At 35.2% G+C, this 17942-nt stretch overlaps 1 protein-coding gene across 6 annotated transcripts in view; it reads right to left on the reverse strand.

Moving 5' to 3' along the window:
* Window positions 1–17461, reverse strand: part of LOC136039965 (dynactin subunit 5-like) — a 38075-nt gene extending 20614 nt beyond the window's left edge. The window contains exons 1-3 of one of the 6 annotated variants that reach the window (XM_065723996.1): window positions 17384–17452; window positions 9492–9662; window positions 3641–3703 (exon numbers count right to left, since the gene is read on the reverse strand). In XM_065723996.1, the coding sequence (XP_065580068.1) occupies window positions 3641–3688 (48 nt within the window). In that variant the 5' untranslated portion in view covers window positions 3689–3703; window positions 9492–9662; window positions 17384–17452. Of the gene's footprint in view, window positions 1–3640; window positions 3704–7109; window positions 7135–9406; window positions 9663–17313 lie in introns of those variants that run through there. The other 5 variants (XM_065723997.1, XM_065723998.1, XM_065723999.1 and 2 more) reach the window with 5 other exon arrangements.
* Window positions 17462–17942: the final 481 nt, after the last annotated feature.

The following is a 17942-nucleotide window of genomic DNA, read 5'->3' on the forward strand; positions in this document are numbered from 1 at the left end:
AAATCTTAGTTAAAGAACCATTCCAATCCTTGACTTCAAATTAAACAGACTACAGTAAATCAGAGGAACTGCTCAGATCACCTGATGCAGCCTAAGATTTTTAATTAGGATCTGATATTTTAACCTTAAGCCCAAAACCTAAAAACTGGCGAAATATTCATTGTAGTAACTACTAATAAGCAAACAAACAAAAATTAACAAGTAAAACTTTCCAAAGAAGAAATTTTTCAAAGAAAAGTAAAGAGCCATTATAACTTAAGGCGAAAACAAATCAAGTCCGCTAATAGTCAAACAGATCTTGATATATCAAAAATAGTCAAAATTTTTGACTTTCTTTAATTCTTGTCATAAGTTGCGCTTATAACAAGAATTAAAAAAATCAGAAATCTCCAGTTCTACGGGACGAAACAACTGATATTACTAGATCGACTTAGTTGTTAGTATGTCAGGTACGCTTAAAAAGAAAGCGCGGAGAAAGAATTGTTATTTTGTTGTCCTAAGAAAGACCAAACAACAGGAATAGACATGTATATTAAAGCTGACGAACTTTTTTAAAACTGAAGGTTTAGAATAGAAAAATTGGTGAGGCACAGATGGTGCAAGAGGATGACAGCAGAAATACTTATTTTAAATCGTTTTTAAACCTACAATTTATGATCATATAACTTTTACTCACTACCTTATTCATTTAGAGGCCTTTATGGCCTCTAGGTGATTAAACAGATTAAAAGAAGACTATTGTAGCAAAAAGAAGATTATCATTATTAAAGAACGAAATCGAATTTTTTTCATCAAATGAAAAAGGGAACTTGCTGCTTTTTTTTCAAAATGACTTATGGCTATCCAACCAGTGTTATTTGTCAGATATTATTGCGAAGTTAAGCATATCTCAACTTCTATCTTGAAGAAAAAAAGTGCACAATATTTATTTCGAATGATAAAATTGAGAGTTTTATTTAAAAAAATCAACACATGAAAAAGTAACGTGTAAAAAATTCGTTCATAGTGTTTTCCAGTGTCGACAGTTTCATAATCAAGAAGAATGCTCGTAAAAATTGTATTGCAAAAAACTAGAAACACAGTTTCGTATATGTTATATTAAATATTGACTTCAAAAATTTACCCTGGATTCATAAGTCGTTTTGAATTGGCTTACGTGAAATTAATCACCTGCCACTTGAAGTTCAAGAGGAATTTACCGAGCTTTCGAGTGACTCAAACCTAAACTACAATTTCCGAAAAAGCCCTTGACTGGATTTTGGATAGAAACTAGAACTGAATTTCTTAAAATCGCTGATATGGTGTTAAATGTTCTTGTGCTATTCAATACAGCATATTCATGGAAAGTTCGCTTCTCAGATTTAGCAAATATTAAATCCCAATATCGTTAATCACTAAAAAAAAAAAAAAAAAAAAAAAAAAAAAAAAAAAAAAAAAAAAAAAAAAAAAAAAAAAAAAAAAAAAAAAAAATGTCGATTTACATTTCCAGTCCAGCAGTGTCAAACATTCCACCAGGATTTAATTTTGTTAGGCACTAAAAAACATGCACATCAATCTCATTACATATGTTCCTTAATTTTAATGTAATACTTACCACTCAACGACTGTGTTCAAATATATACGAGCGAACCAAGATGGTCAAAACTGCCTTTTATTTGTGTAAAAAAAAAGATAAAGAATACAACACTGGTGTTTACGGTCCCTACCTGCGGTGATAATCCCCATTTCATGGCCCTTCAGTCAGGATGAGCAATGGGGGATGGGGGGCTGGGGGCTACCCACCTTGTGTTTTCACGCACCCTTCTTGTTTACCTTCCCCAGATTTCTCTATGTACCCAAACAAAGCTGGGTCAACTCTCACCAAGCTTACAGAGTCATGCCAAGGTCTCCCGTTCCAAACCAAATAACCATCAACACCACGACTCGAACCCTAGTCCTCACAGACAAAGCTTTTCGAGTCTTTTTTTTATTGCGAAAAATCCAATTTTAATGAAAAGAAAGGGCATATAATTTTTGTAACTATAATAAATACAACTTTAAAACTTTTTCTGTAATTTTTAATTTTATATTTTTGCAAGTTTCTAAGCAAATACTAAAACTATACCGAGTTGTTACGCAACTAATTTCGCAGCCATAAAGGACTTTGAATGCTGCAAGTACAAGAGATATTTGCCGATTGATTGATGACAGGTCTATATAATCAGAGGACATAAAGGAGGGTTGTGGAGTTCAAAGCTCCTCTCTCTTAACAGATAAATATTGCATCCATTTCAACTGCTAATTGTTCAGAAGCATTTAGAGAAAGATTAAATAATAATGAAAAAAAAATACTATCCTAAGCCAACATACGTGTGATCACATTTGAGACACAGTGATTTATTTCAACCATATATTCTTACCTTAAATTGATCAAATACAATATTGGCACTAAGAACAAAAATAATTAAATATCTAAAGTAGCTCTGTCTAATGAATAGCCTACTTTGCTTCATGTAATTTTTACTTAATGTATCCAAGACATGATAGGTTCCAAAAATATGTTCATATCCCAATTATTGCAAGAACTGAAACAACATTCACCTGAAGAAACAGATAAAAATGGATAACGTGTTAGGCTTTTCAGATAATTGTCAAATTGTGTGGGAACTGTTGTAGGTAATTTGGAGAGAGCAAATGAAAAGGAAAAGATGAGCCTGTTTGTCTTAAAGGGAGTCCTTAGCCATGTTGTATTGAATGACCAGACCAGAGAAAAAAAATCTCTTTCTCATCCTTTTGATGGGATTTCTTATCATTACTCTTGCAAAATTTCGGCTTTTCAGCCAATACCCTTCCAAGAATCCAAGATATTGGTTTAAAGGAGCTGTAACATAGCTAATAACACAAATACATGCACTAACACTTAAAGACAAGCACATCAGCAGATACCATCTATGGCAGTTCAAATCCAAGAGACCCAATTAAGTACTTCAATGAGCACTAACAGTTGGCATCAGCACTTGTCAACTACTTCACCTTTGACCAACCACTTATTTAGGCTATAGCCAAATCTGCTGGGCTACTCTTCAAACTCTGAATATCGGTTTGGATAAGAGGACATTTCTTTTCTTGAAAATTTTGGCTAGAAGTGACATTTTTTTTAGATCAGTCATTGGAGCATTGAGGTTCTACTGTAAAATACTTCAGCATGCAAATGTCATAGGACTATTCATTGCATATTCCGCGTTTATTTCATTTTTTTTATTCTGAGTATCTTCCTAATGAAAATAAAAAAAAAATCTTCTTTTGTTTTTTTTTCTACTTGATTCTATACACATTGAACAACCACCAGGAATTCAATCTTATTGGTCTAATTATGTCTATTGAACTTAAATCAGAGACATGTCTAGCTCAAATGTTTGGAGGTTCTATCAGACGGCTTTTCATTTTTCTAACGTGAATCCAGATTTCGGTAGACTTTCCGCTATAATTTTTTAAACTAACTGGGTGGGAAAGATTATGCCCCCCCCCTTTCTCAAACATGGCATGTCTGGTCCCATTTGATTTTATTATCTAACTATGAAATGAAATCTAAACAGCTGGTATTTTTTTCATGTAAATAGAAAAATAAATACTTGCAATTAAGAAAAATGAAATGACTTACAGTTTGAATATATTCTCCAGCAGGGTATAAAATATCTTGCAATTCCATATTTCAGGATAATTTCTGAAAAATGAAAAAACGACTCATTTAGATATAAGCTCAATGTCTTTTTTGGTTCCAGGTTACAATTTTCCATTTCAAATAAGATACATCAACTCTACACTTATAATTGAAATACTATGTTACAGCAGGGAGGATTCTACTAATTTTTGGAAGGAGGTAGAGACCTCAAGGCTTTTGAGACAAAGACTTGTGTTTAACACCCCTTAATTATGAAGATAGAATGCTAAACTTGGTACCATAATTGAAACAATTACATTGATTTTTTTCTGAAATATCACATATTTCTTAGTTCAAATACTGCTATTCAGATAAAAAGTAGCCTACTTGTATGTATTTGTACTTCAGTTTCAATAGAACTACTAGGTAGCAGAGTATCATTAAATTACTAGAATACAGTAGGAATTTATTTCTTTCTTTAGATTTCTACCTAAGTAGTAACTGATTTTAAATGTTATTTTGGGATATAATTAAAGTCAGCCAAAGTGTAATAAAAAAACAACAACAATATCACAGAAAGTTACAGTCTACCCACTAATCTATTGCAATACTTTTTCTATGATACCTGGTACCTATTTAAGTCAAAAACCATAGTTTGCGTGATCTGTGGACAGGATAGTATGCCTGATGGTATTGAGACTTTATTGGTGCTTATTTTAGCTAGAAGCATAGAACTAGTTTAGCCTATCATTTCAAGAAACTCTGACATTATATAAAAAATATCCAAAACTAGAGAAAAATTAATGAGAATGTGGACATACTTCTGAAGGGCAACATAGGCAAAAGACCTGCTTCCTTGAGGTATTGTTTCTTTTAGTTACTGAACTATTGGGTGAAGTATTGGATTAATGTCTTTATTACCAAGTATGACTGAAATATCACATATTTTTTAGTTCAAATACTGCTATTCAGATAAAAAGTAGCCTACTTGTATGTATTTGTACTTTAGTTTCAATAGAACTACTAGGTAGCAGAGTATCATTAAAGTACTAGAATATAGTAGGAATTTATTTCTTTCTTTAGATTTCATGTTTAACAAAAGATATTACATGTTTAACAAAGGCGTAATTTACTATGGGCCAGGGGGGACAACTGCTTCCTCCAGACTCCTGTTTATCCCACCCCCGAGCTGAAATAGAACTTCTACTACAAATCTTGTAATAATTAAGATAAGCCTGTATAATTCAAGCATCCAGAGAAACAGGTCAGTTTTCTTTAGTATACCCTTTATGGTACCTTTACTATTTATTTTAGTATACTATTTAGGTACCTTTATGGTACCTTATGGCTCAGTTTCTTTTTTCACTGTCATTTCACTGGATTTGGAAAAATTGACTCCAACTTTGCACCTTTTCTTTTAGTTACTGAACTATTGGGTGAAGTATTGGATTAATGTCTTTATTACCAAGTATGACTTGATCCTGATCCTTGATCCTGATCTTAGCAGGGTGCAAAGCAGCCTTCTCTCTAATAGCTTTGCCTACTTTACAGATGTGTAAACTTTTTATGGAATGAAGATTGAGTCTAGGCTTGATTGAACCATGGTAAAGTTCTCAAGAATAAGTTTATAAGAATCATTCTGTTCCTGTTTTATACTTTTACTTTTCAGTGATTATCATCAAAAACTTTAGATTGTTACACTGTTAACCTATTTAATATCCAGAACCTTTATCATCTTAACTATTGCACTGTCCATGAATGTTTAGAACTATCTCTAAAGTAAGCTTATAGGTAAGTATTACATCTTCTTCAAAAAAGATTCATCCTTGATTTGTAGAGGGAAGTCAGAACACAATTTACAAAAGATTGAATTCAGAGCAATTTAATTATTTGAGCATCTTTCCACAAATTACTTAACTAGCCTAGGATTCTATTTTTACTGGATCAAACAACTTTGTCATCCTTAGTTGACTTAGAAAATTTGTTAGAAACCAACAAATACATTTCTTTTTTCTCAGGGACAAAATTATGATAAAAAATGCCTTACTTCTTTTTCTATTTGGGAGCTATTAAATAGCACATATTTGATAAAAAGTCATAATAGTTAATGTTCTGTTTATAACATACTCTGTTTTCTTTTGGACAAACAAAACTATTTTTGTTTATCAGAGTATAATAAAGGAATTTGCTTTAAAAGCTGAAAAATTTACACTTCTGTTGTTTCCCTTTATAAAGTCAAAGTGTCTTTTAGGATATTTTCTTTTTCTGACATTATTTTTATAGATAAAATAGTAAGCCTACTATAACTACATGGATACAATGCCACTCAATCTGCTCTTTTCTTGTAAAGATTGTGGTTCATATATTTTATTCTGAAGTTTAAAGAATTTAGGTACATATTAAATTAAACAATATACATTTCAGACGACAATTATTTATTTTACAAGGATATTTAAAGGCTAAGGGTTAACTACTGTTTAGAAAATTGAAAAACACTGAAATATAGGCCTATTGCAGTTTCTTCCTTACTTTTATTAATTTACTTATTTTGCTTATATGCTTTATTTATAGGTAGTGGGCCTCCCATAAATAATTACATTTAAACTTGAAATCTGATGAGAAAGTATATTACATGGTGTCAGAAGGGACAGCACACCCTACCCTACAATCAAATGGTTATCAGCCAATCTCAAAACCTCATGGAAGCAATTTCACCAACATACTAAAATGATATTTACAGGACCTTTGTCTGGAAAAAGTGGATGTGTCAAGTGCTCATACTTGTTGATATGGGCTAGAGAACAGAGGTAAGATATATTCAGCACATTTCAAAGTGCGGAAACAGAAAAGAATAAAGTGGATGTATACCTGAAGAAAATCAGCAGGCATAATAAACCCATTTTGAATCCCATATTTTCTAATTTCATTTTTCACCTAAGAAATCAGAAAGAGGGAGAGACAATTGAATCACATATGATGTTACTAAAGTTACTGGCCCTAGATTGTGATTTTGGAGACAGCTCAGATGAAATGGTTAGAGATGAGTTTTTATTAGGTGTACAAAGCAACAGGATAAGAGTCTTAAGTAAAGGCAAAACACTTTAACTAACAAAAGCTATTAAAACAAGTCAAGAAATTGAAACAGTGGTGGAGATCTATGCACAAACAAAAAACAAACTAAGTAGGCAACCAGTGCTTTAAAGCAAGAAGTGGATGCCATATGCTTACAAAATGTGTTGCAAGAGACAATGATACCAAGGTGTTATTTCTGTGGGAATGCATATTGCAAAAGGGACAATCTTTTTCAAATGGCAGAAGCCAAACCTTTCTGCAAAGGTCAGCAAAAGCAGGCCTGACAAGGGAGTTGAAAGCCTTTCAGATGAAGACAAAGGATATACCTAGTACTTCATTGAATTTATTTACTGTAAAATTGATTCAGATCAAAATCCAATGATAGAAGTTAACCTACCTGAATACCACTAGGATATAAACTTCAAAAGTGATGCCAGAGCTGATGCAAACATTCTCCAAGCAAGTGAATTTAGAAAATGGACACCAAGGTTTACTTTACTTCCCAGTAAGGACATCATGAAAAGCTTTTGAAGATGCAGCCTAAAAGTTCTGGAATTGCAAAAATAGTGATTCACTATAAGGATTTTGGCCTAAAATCACAAAAGATATATAAAAAACAGTGTCTAGATTTGAAATATGTGCCAAATGCCAGATGAATCAAAAGCAGATTTGATAATGACAAAAGCTTCAGAAAGTCAAGCAGATCAATACATAGCATTGTTGGAGTACTGAAACATTCCAGTTAATGGAGCAGCTTTACCAGTCCAGCTGCTTATGAGCAGATAAACACAATCAATGATCCAAATGATTTCCATCATAGCTGCAGTCAAAAATAATCACAAAGAATGTTTTTGAAAAAAGCTAGAGAGGAAGCTCAAGTTAAACAACAGAGTTCTCATAACAAGAATGCAAAGGAGCAGAAAGATGTGTGCTCAGGAAGAAAGTGTGGGTGAAAATCCATGTGAGTAACAGATGGAGCAAAGGTTTAGCAGAAAAGAAGTTGAGGCAGCCAAAGCACTCATACCTTGTATGTCTAGAAAACAGCAGCTTCCTTTCCTCTATTTTGATGTATTCTGTCCTTTCCTCTATTTTGGAGAGCCTTATATTCTATCTATCTTTTGACTAGATGTGCTGGTTTCTGGGTAAAAAAAATAATGTAAGTGTAGTTCAAAGTCAGGTGTTGTCACTTGCACTACCTCAGCTGTGTCATAACCCCTCCACTGGACATGGTGCCAAAATCATTCTGTGTTGTGCCCTCTCTATAGGCTATATCAAATATTTAATTAAAATGTACCTACATATGTAGTTTGGTGTATTTTATTATGATTAACCTAACTTTACTTCTTGAGTGTAGTTGCTATAATACACAAGTACCCCCAAATGAAACACCAATAGATGATGAGTGTGTAAAGCCTGTTCAAAAGTTGTTCCAGTATTGAAATACATAGCAGTAGCAATGAGCTTGAAATACTAAACATCATGGGAGAGGAAGAAAAGGATGTATCCCAATATTAATTGGTGTTTCAATAGGCTAGTCAATTTTTTTTTAATAAATGTATAGAATAGGTCTAATTAAATATGGCAATACTCCATGGTTCTAAAGCTTATTCATAGCTAGGGGTTTGGTAAAATTCTGGTTTAGTGACTTCTTGCTATCTTGGAAAGGGGTTAGGTTAGGATAATGAAACCTTCAGGGATGCATTGACAGGCTAAAGTATGTCCTGGTAAGGTATTTTGAAGTACCTACCTCCCCTTCCTCTCTCTCTCTAGAGGGCCCTGACCTTTGATGACCTTTAAAAATATGTGTGTTATAAAAGTGAAACCTTGCAAAATAGATTGAATGAAGTACAACAAAATTGTTTTCAGCTTCAAAAATTTGCTCAATCCCAATTAGAATTCTACTCAAATAACAGGAATGGCATTTTCAGAACTAAGGGCAGAGAAAAAGAAACTGGTAACTGAAAATTACGGTAAAATGTTGTTTTTTCAAAAATTCAATATGTATAAACCTGTCATGTAGGCAAATTGCAGGGCTCTCTAGAGGTAGAAGGAGTGGAGGTGGGTACTTTAAAATACCTTCCTGGGATATACTTTAGCCTGTAGACCTATCCCCAAAAGTTTCATTTTCCTAACCTAACCCCTTTCAAAGACAGCAAGAAGTCACTAAACTAGAATTTACCAGGGGTTCCAATACTGAGTTGAACTGTTTACTAACATCATATTTTGTAAGCCCTAGGACCAAATCATGGGACCAGCATTTCTTCTTCTGGACAGCTACTATTCAGCAATTAGACCCATGTATTATTTAGGGCTATAGCCTATCAGGAGCCATAAGGGAGTGGGCATATTGTCAGAGTAGCCAAGGCATTGCCTGGTGAATAGAATAGGCTATTATATTTGGAAAGACAATCATCTAGAAAATCAAACTAGCCTATTGGCTATTACTCCTGTTTTATTATATTACTCTCTGTAGAAAAGCTACTCCCCCTAGATTGCTACCAAATTCAAAAAACTATTAGTCTAAGCTAGAAAGTGTGGATCTGTCCATTTGTTTTAGTAGTCTGGAGCATAGAGAAGAAATTCTGGAAGCTCCATTCAATTACACTGACAACAAAAAAAAACAATTGTCTTAGTAGCCAACAGCATATCCAGAAATCTTCAAATAATATGTATTCCAAAACTCAATTCATTTACATTATCAAAGCTATATATTTTATAATATCATCGTTTCAAAAATTTATAATGTAAAACAAACGTGGAAATGCTAAATTTCAGTCACCTGTCAGCCTGTCACCTCTGATCTGATCTGATCTGAGAGATTTGAGTCTCCTCTTGACAGCAATGCCAGTTGAGACTTCTTTCAATATGACCAATTTCCTTTCTTTTGGCACTTCACCATTAGCTACAGCTACTTTCAATACAGCAATTATTATTTCATCTCAGCTTCAAACTAAAAAGAACAAATAATCTTCCTCTATAGCAGGCTTTTTTTTTTTTTTTTTTTTTAAATCACTCATCAAGTGCCTAGATCAATATTAAAACACTCAGTCAAATAGAGTCCACATACAAATCAATCCCTATTACATCACTGTCAATATAGCATTTACAATAGTATCAGAATCAGATAAAATCCTTTTCTCTACCACTTTCACAAATAAACTTAATAAACAAGTCTATCATCCTATACTTCAAAGATTCGTCATCAATCACAACTAGACCTACGTTGCCTGGGCAACGTGAAGTGTTGCGGCAACCTTTGTTCGGCTTTGCCGATTAAAGTGTTGCGAGAGCAACACTTTGGTTTTATTTCTTCGCTATCGGTTAAATGCTGAAGTTGTCAAAACTATCAAAGCTTTCAAAACGGCATATTCAAAGAAGAACACAATCAGTAATCACATGATCAAATTCTTCAGCGTTGAAAAAACAACAGCAAAAGAATATCGGAAAAAGGGACTAAATTGAGTTTGCAGCCAGTTGAACTTTATCCTTTTCAATCGTAGACATCGTGACGGATGGAAACTTGGAACATTATCTTATATAATCTAGTTGGTATTATAAAGCTATCCGTAACTTTTCAGGATCAAATACCATAGATGTGCACCAATTTGCACAAATTTGTAGCCCCTCATGAACCTCCTCTAGCAACCCATTCTTGCTTACAAGTCCCTCTTCCGTGAGAGACAAAGAATAACACAATCAGTAATCAGATGATCAAAGGCTATTCCTCAGGGTTGAAAAAAAAAAAAAAAATATTGGAAGAAGGGACTAAATTGACTTTGCAGCCAGTTGAACTTTATCCTTTGCACACCATAGGCTCTGGCTCGAGGATAAGCAAAAACCATCCTTTTTGGCCCCAGGCAAGAGTCGTACGGAGCTTTCCAAAATATAATGTCATATTCATCAATCCGGCCCGAGGTCCACACTAACAGCCGATTATTACTTACTAGGCCCCTAAATGTCACTTTGCAGCCGGTTGAACTTTATCCTTTTCAATCGTAGACATCGTGACGGATGGAAACTTGGAACATTATCTTATGTAATCTAGTTGGTATTATAAAGCTATCTGTAACTTTTCAGGATCAAAATACCATCAGGGACCCATAAATTTCCTGTAATGACTCGCCATCCAGGATCGTTTATTATTGGATGGCGAGTCATTACAGGAAATTTATGGGTCCCTGATTCCATAGATGTGTACCAATTTGCACAAATTTGTAGCCCCTCGTGAGCCTCCTCTAGCAACCGATTCTTACTTACAAGTCCCTCTCCCGGGATATACATCCAAGTTCACCGGAAACAAATAATGGGTACACCAACTAGCAAAAGTTCCAAACCCCTTGTCGCTGAAGTCATTGTAGCCTAACAGCCGATTATTACTTACAACTCCCCTACATGTCTTACAATCGGGAACCAAGTTGTTCTTACCATCAATTACACCAGAAACAGATAATAGGTACACCAATCAGCAAAAGTTGCAAACCCCTCATTGCCAAAGATGATTATAAGCTAATAATCGACTGTTGCTTGGAAGTCCCCTACATATCTCACAATTGGTATCGGCCTATTTTTGGTTCAAGTGTGTACCTTACCACTGAAGTTGTCAACCCCTTGAAACTTTCAAACTGGTGTATGTCATGAAGGAATTTTTGTAACAAAAAATGGATGACATATACTTTAATCAGCTCATCAAGGTCTATCGATTGTCATTGAAAAAAAATTCTATCTGTCTTAGTTCAAAAGTTGACTTTTTTGCCGGAGGCCAACTTTCTAACACCACCACTTAGAAAGGAGCAAAGGATAAGCACTAATTTCTTTAGCAATGAGAGAACTTTTAAAGTTTAAGAGGTGTATCTGATACTATTTCTCTATTGCAATCCCAAGTAGAAAAAAAAGAATGGTAAAATCAGCTGAAATCACGAACAGAAATGGCTAGAAACAATAGATGGCAGCACTTTCGGACCCGTGGGAAAATCGCACTTTTTTGTTTCTGTAAATTTTTCTATTTATCACTCAAAGAAGATATATTGGCTGTGGGGCCGGGGAACTACCGCATATATTTAACACTTATAGATTTTAGTCCATCTTCAATTTGAAACTGGTGCCTGCCTGCTAGAACGGAGCTTTCCACTCGAAAGCAGAAACTTGGTTTGATGAAACGAAAGCTTGGCTGCACAACTTCAGATACTCCTCTCTGACATAGGCTATATAACTCCACTTCACTTCGCACACCATAGGCTCTGGCTCGAGGACAAGCAAAAACCATCCTTTTTGGCCCCAGGCAAGAGTTCTGTGGAGCTTTCCAAAATGTAATGTCATATTCATCAATCCGGCCTGAAGTCCACACTTTCCGTAAAAACCGCATAGGTTAGACCCTTACCAGTTTCCAGGAATAAGCTAAGATCGGCGGCATAGGAAAAACAAAGAACAAAAAAACGGGACAAAACCAAAGTGTTGCTCTCGCAACACAATTCCTAATGCAAGCCCCACTGAAAGCTCTCCTAGATTTTCCTCTTTACACAACATTCTCATTTCTTTTCTTAAATTTTCATATTCTTTACAATCAACAACATAATGGAAAATACTCTCTATCTCGCTACAATTATCACACTGAGGACTATCAGCTTTGCCTATGATAAACAGCCTATGCTTAATGCCTACATGGGTTGACTGAAAACAGAACATTAAGCAACCATATTTTCTTTTCAATCTACTGTAATTTTTCAAATCAAAACCAGGTTTCTTTTTCTGGGTAAGAGCTATATTACTACTATCATCCCTCATTTCCTCAAAATGTTTTTGGTAAATACTTTTAACCATCTCTCTAACCTGTTTATATGGTTCTGTAGTAGGTGTATGAAGCAACTTTTGTGCTGCCTTTTTGGCATATTTATCTGCTCTTTCATTACCCACCACCCCCACATGGGCTGGACACCACAAAAATTGTATTGTTACTCCTTTCTCGCAAATCTTCAGAATAGAGCTATAACACTTATGGACCTCATCCTTTGGTTTATTTGAAAATTCTTAAGGGATTGGAGGGCTGATTTTGAGTTGCTGCATATGAGGAACTTATTTTGGTTTAGATCACTTTCACTAATTTTTTCAATTACCCATTCTAGTGCACTTTCAATTGCTTTTATTTCTGCCTCAAAAACAGTTGATTCTTTGCTAAGTGGCTTTGTTATCTCTGTATTGAATTCAGGAACCACTATTGAGCAGCCCACTCCTAATCCATTTGTTTTTGAACCATCTGTATATATTTTCACATATTCTTCATACTTGCAATTCAATACTGAGAGGAATTTTTGTTTCATTAATAGGGGGTTGTTTCCTGTTTTTTCCATGTAGTCAATCTTGCACTCAATCTCAACCCAATCCCAAGGGGGAATTTTCAGTGGTTTTTCATAATGTAGCATTTGGGTAATAGGTACTTCTATACCTTCCTGAGTAAGTAGTTCTTCAAATTTTTCAAAAGGATTCAGATGCTTCCTTTTCCTAAGGTGATTTCTAGTGTGGGTCAGTCCAGGTTTAATTGTCAGTTTCTTAACTGGGTGATTGAGATCTGTTTTCCATAGATGGTTCATGTACATTATAAGCATTTTTTCCCTTCTTGTGTTGAGTTTCTCCACACCGGACTCACTCAGGAGAAAAGGAATTGGGGTACTCTGGTGAGCTCCAAATGCTAATCTTAGAGCAGTATTCTGTATTGAATCAAGTTTTCTGAGAGTGGATTCTGGGGCAATGCTGTATATCAAACTCCCATAGTCAATTTTAGGTTTAATGTATTTGATATAGAATTGTCTTGCTGTAACTATGTTGACACCATGCTTCCCACACAAAAGCATCTTCATCAAGTTCAGTCGCTTTGCACAGGATTCTTTTAGATATTTGATATGTTGGCTGAATTGAAGTTTATCATCAATGTATATTCCAAGGACTTTATGACAATTGGTTACTAGCAGTTCCTCTCCAAATAGAGTAAGTTGGGGAGGCCTAATATTCCTCTTGGGTGTGAACAACATAACTTTAGCTTTGGATGGTTCAAAATCAAGATCTATTCCTAGGGACCATAACTCTATTTGAGCCAATGTTTCTTGGACTGCTTTTTCTGCTTCTTCTACTGTGTTTTGGACTGTCCAAATATTATTATCATCTGCAAAGATTCCTCCTTTGCAGTTATTGTCTTCTAGGGGGATATCAAATTCTCCAACATTATAATAGTCTGGCCCAAGAACACTACCTTGTGGAACACCTCTTTCCACCCCTATTTCTTCTGATCTTTCTTGTCCTACGGTCACAACAATTTTCCTATCTGACAGGTAACTCAGTGTAAATTTCATCAGATTTCCCTTAATTTTTGCTTTAGACAGACCTTCTAGTATCTGTCTGTGAACCAGATTATCAAAAGCTCCTTTAACATCCAAGAACACTGCAATCATCACTTTACCATTATTGAGTGCATGAATGATGTCTCTCTGCATTCTGATCAGGTTATCCACTGTATTTCTTTCCCTGTGAAAACCTGTCTGTATATCCTGCAGCAGGTTAGCTTCCTCTGTGGCAAATCTCAGCCTTTCCTTTACTAGTCTTTCAAATATCTTACCTCCAACTGGAAGGAGAGTTATAAAACGATGGTTTTCTACTTTGTTTGGTTTTGGGATCATGATAGCTGTGCCATTCTTCCAAATTGTAGGGAAATTGCCCTCCTGCCACAACTTGTTGATTAAAATAGCCTTCCATTTATCAGTCAACCTTTTAAAGAAAACTGGGTGTATGTTGTCACAGCCGGGAGAAGTTTCTGGTAGTTTCTTTATGACAAATTCAAATTCTGCTTTTGAGAAGGGTTTATTGTAATTTGATTTTGATTGTTCTATCGAAAGTTTTCTTGCTTTAATGAAAGTTGTTGAGGATAGACTGGTTCCTTCAAATGGATCTTTCTTACCTATTGTCTGGTGGAGATGACTTGCTCCTGCTTCAGCTTTTGTTTTGCTATCAGCAATCACTTGTCCTTGGAAGGTTGTTGGCCCCTGTGGATGATTGTAAAATTCTCTCCTATTCATCTTTCTAATGAAGCTGTACACTTTTCCAAATGGATCTTTAAAGCTGAAATTCTCAACAAATTGCTTCCAAGATTCTTCTTTAGCTTCTTTTATTGTTTTTCTAAATTCTGCCTGAGCCAATATTTTATTTCTATAATTTTTGATTGTCAGAATCTTGTTGTATTTGTTAGAAGCTTGGTTGAGTTTCTTTTTACTTAGGCTGCACACTTCATTCCACCATACTGGTTCATTTCTAGTCTTGTTGCCCAAAGTCTTGAAAGGGATAGTCTTCTTAGCCACTTCCAGCAGTAGATCCTGTAATCTCTCAATTTTCTTCTCTGTAGTTGTTACTGCTGCCAGTTCTTCTTCAAGACTTATATTTTTAAGTTCTTCCTGGAAGTAATTCCAGTTCATCATTTTTATCCAGAGCATTTAGGATACCTATACCGCTATGATTATGAGATCCACATAAACACCAGGCATCTGAATGGGCGTTAAAGTCACCAGTAATTATAAAAGGCTCTTTATCTTTAATCTCTTTTTTCACTTTATTAAATATGTCCTCTGTTTGTGGTTCATTTCCATCAGGGTTATATACATTAACAATAACTACTGTATCCTTCTTCCCCAGGAATACTTGGCAAGCTACCATCTCAATTTTAGAACTTGCAATTTCTTCAATATCTAGTTTTTGAAACATTAAAGGCTTTTTAATACAAATCAATATTCCTCCTCTTGACTGTCCTGCTCTATCTTTTCTTATTACTTCATAATTTCTAAGTCTACATGAATGCTGGGGCTGTAGCCATGTTTCTTGAAAGCACCCAATATCAATTTTTTCTTTTTCTAAATAGCAATCTAGTAAATCCTTTTTCCCTTTCAGAATAGATTGGATGTTAAAAGACAGCACTTTCATTCTGATTTATTTGCTAGATTCCAAACTTCTTCAACATTGATTTCAACTTTAAATAGTGATTGTATAAAATAACAAAACTTCACTATCCTATCTTTCGTTTCTAATTCCTTGATTTCTATCACTTCTGGCACTTTAGATACAAATAAACTAGCTGTTGAAGGGTCTTTTTAGGCTCGAGGAGGGCTTGCTCTTTCACAGTCTTCTTATTCAGTGCATCTGCATAACTTTGGTATGCCTTGGCTGCTCTGTTCATTGGTAAATTTTGGGCAACTGAAATTTTTATGATTTCACAGTTTTGTTGGCGGGCTGGGCAGCTACCAGATGTTGTTGAATGGTTTTCCCATTAGCACAGACATACTTTTTGTATTTTCCAGACTCTTTTGTTTCTAATTTTAAGGGACATTCTTTAGAAGCATGTTTATTTGCACATCTCAAGCATACCGCATGTGGTGACCTACATTTTTCTTGAGTATGGCCATACTTTTGACACTTAAAGCACTGTATTATTGGTTGGTTGTACCTCTCAATATTCCTTCTTCTTCCATAAAGTCAAATGCTCTGAGGTAGAGAGTTGCTCTCAAATGCAACACAAATACTCAGGCTATCCTCTAATTTTTTCGTCTCTCAATTGTATCTTTTCAACCTCTTTAGTTCCTTAATCTTAATATTAGTTTCTGCCCTGAGGTCTGTTATCAGTTCTTCCTTTGTGTAATCTAGTGCTATTTGCTTGATTACACCATAGCTGACCTGTCTTTTCTCTTCAGATGCTACTTCAACATTGTCAAACTTCTTTATTTTCATTAAAGTATCCAATGCAGTTTGTGATTGGACATATACATTTAGCCTATTCCTATCATAGTTTGAGTAAAAGTCAAACTTTTCTGTTTGAAGAATTTTCTTTAGCTCTAGAGTGATTGCTCTGTCTGATGACAAGTTTTACCTGTGAGGTGAAAACCACTGTGAGATTAGCCATTGATTCACTGCTTACAAAATCAGTAGTTGACTCTATTCTATTATTCCTTGTATTGGATTTCTGTAAAAATCTTTCCACTATAGGAGGTTTAACAGTTTTAGAGGTTTCTTGCTCTAGAGGTGATCCACTTCTCTTACCATTTCTTTTTAGTACTTCACTAATCCCTTCAGCCTCCATGGGATTTACAACATTTGTGATGTCCTCCTCTTCTTCTTGGGGGAGGGGAGGATAATCAACTGATAACCCTGAAAATATATTATGGACACTCACTGAAGGTACAAATTGTAAATTCTGCGTTTGGGGGGTATGATATAAATGACCTTGATGGCTTGTAAATGGCAGGGGTGCATAGTAAACCGTGTGGGGCCCTTGTGTTTCCTGATATGTTGACTGAGGGTATTGTAAGTGAAAATTGTTAGGTGGGTGATGGGGCTTTCCAGAGTATACTGGAAATGCCTGGGTGTGAGGTGGTGAGTATGCTATGTGTGGAGGTGAGAATGATGTTTGTGGTGATGAGAATCCTATTTGTGCTGGTGTTGACCCTGTTTCGGTTATATGATTTGTCTGTTGTGCCTGGCTAGTACCCAATGTGCTACTTCCCCCAGGGGGAACCCCCATTAAAGGGTGGGAATTCATTAATAACCTCTAATCCAATTATTCTAAATGCTCTTACCCAGATTAAAGTTTTTACTACCAATAAATCTGAAAATAATCCTGGGCAAAATTTTATTTTTCAAATTTACCGCGTTGGTCCGTTTTCGTCCCTGTCACCTCTGTCAGCTCATGAAACAAAAATTAAAATATCTGCGTCGACATTGCCAAAGACAACTACTCATCATGCTCATTGTGGACCAATAACCCGAACTGTAAGTCGCAGCGCGCTCTCCATTTTGACGAACTAATATGCAGAAAATCGATGTTTTTTCGTTGTCCTTCAGCTTTTAGCTAATTTAGCATAATAAGTAATTTGTGATTTGGCTCACTTAGAGAGCTAGCTAATTGGGGATCAATAACTATCAAAATAATTATGAGAAAAAATGTGGTTTTCCAAAAATCCACTCTATTCCTTCATATAGCACGGAAAAATTAAATTCTCTCAATAAAATGATAATCTAGAGTAGACCCCAACACTCCTTGGATTCATCAGTGGCACACTACCGATGAAAGACCCAACGGCACTCAAAAAATTTCATTGTCGTACCGGCGTGCCGCTGGTACCCCGGGCATAGCGGCAAGCCACCAGTCTTTCTATATTTAGTCTTATATTTTTCTATTTATTTGTTGGTTTCGGTGTTCTAATGA

This window comes from Artemia franciscana, chromosome 20 (assembly GCF_032884065.1).
Source record: "Artemia franciscana chromosome 20, ASM3288406v1, whole genome shotgun sequence".
Taxonomy (NCBI): domain Eukaryota; kingdom Metazoa; phylum Arthropoda; class Branchiopoda; order Anostraca; family Artemiidae; genus Artemia; species Artemia franciscana.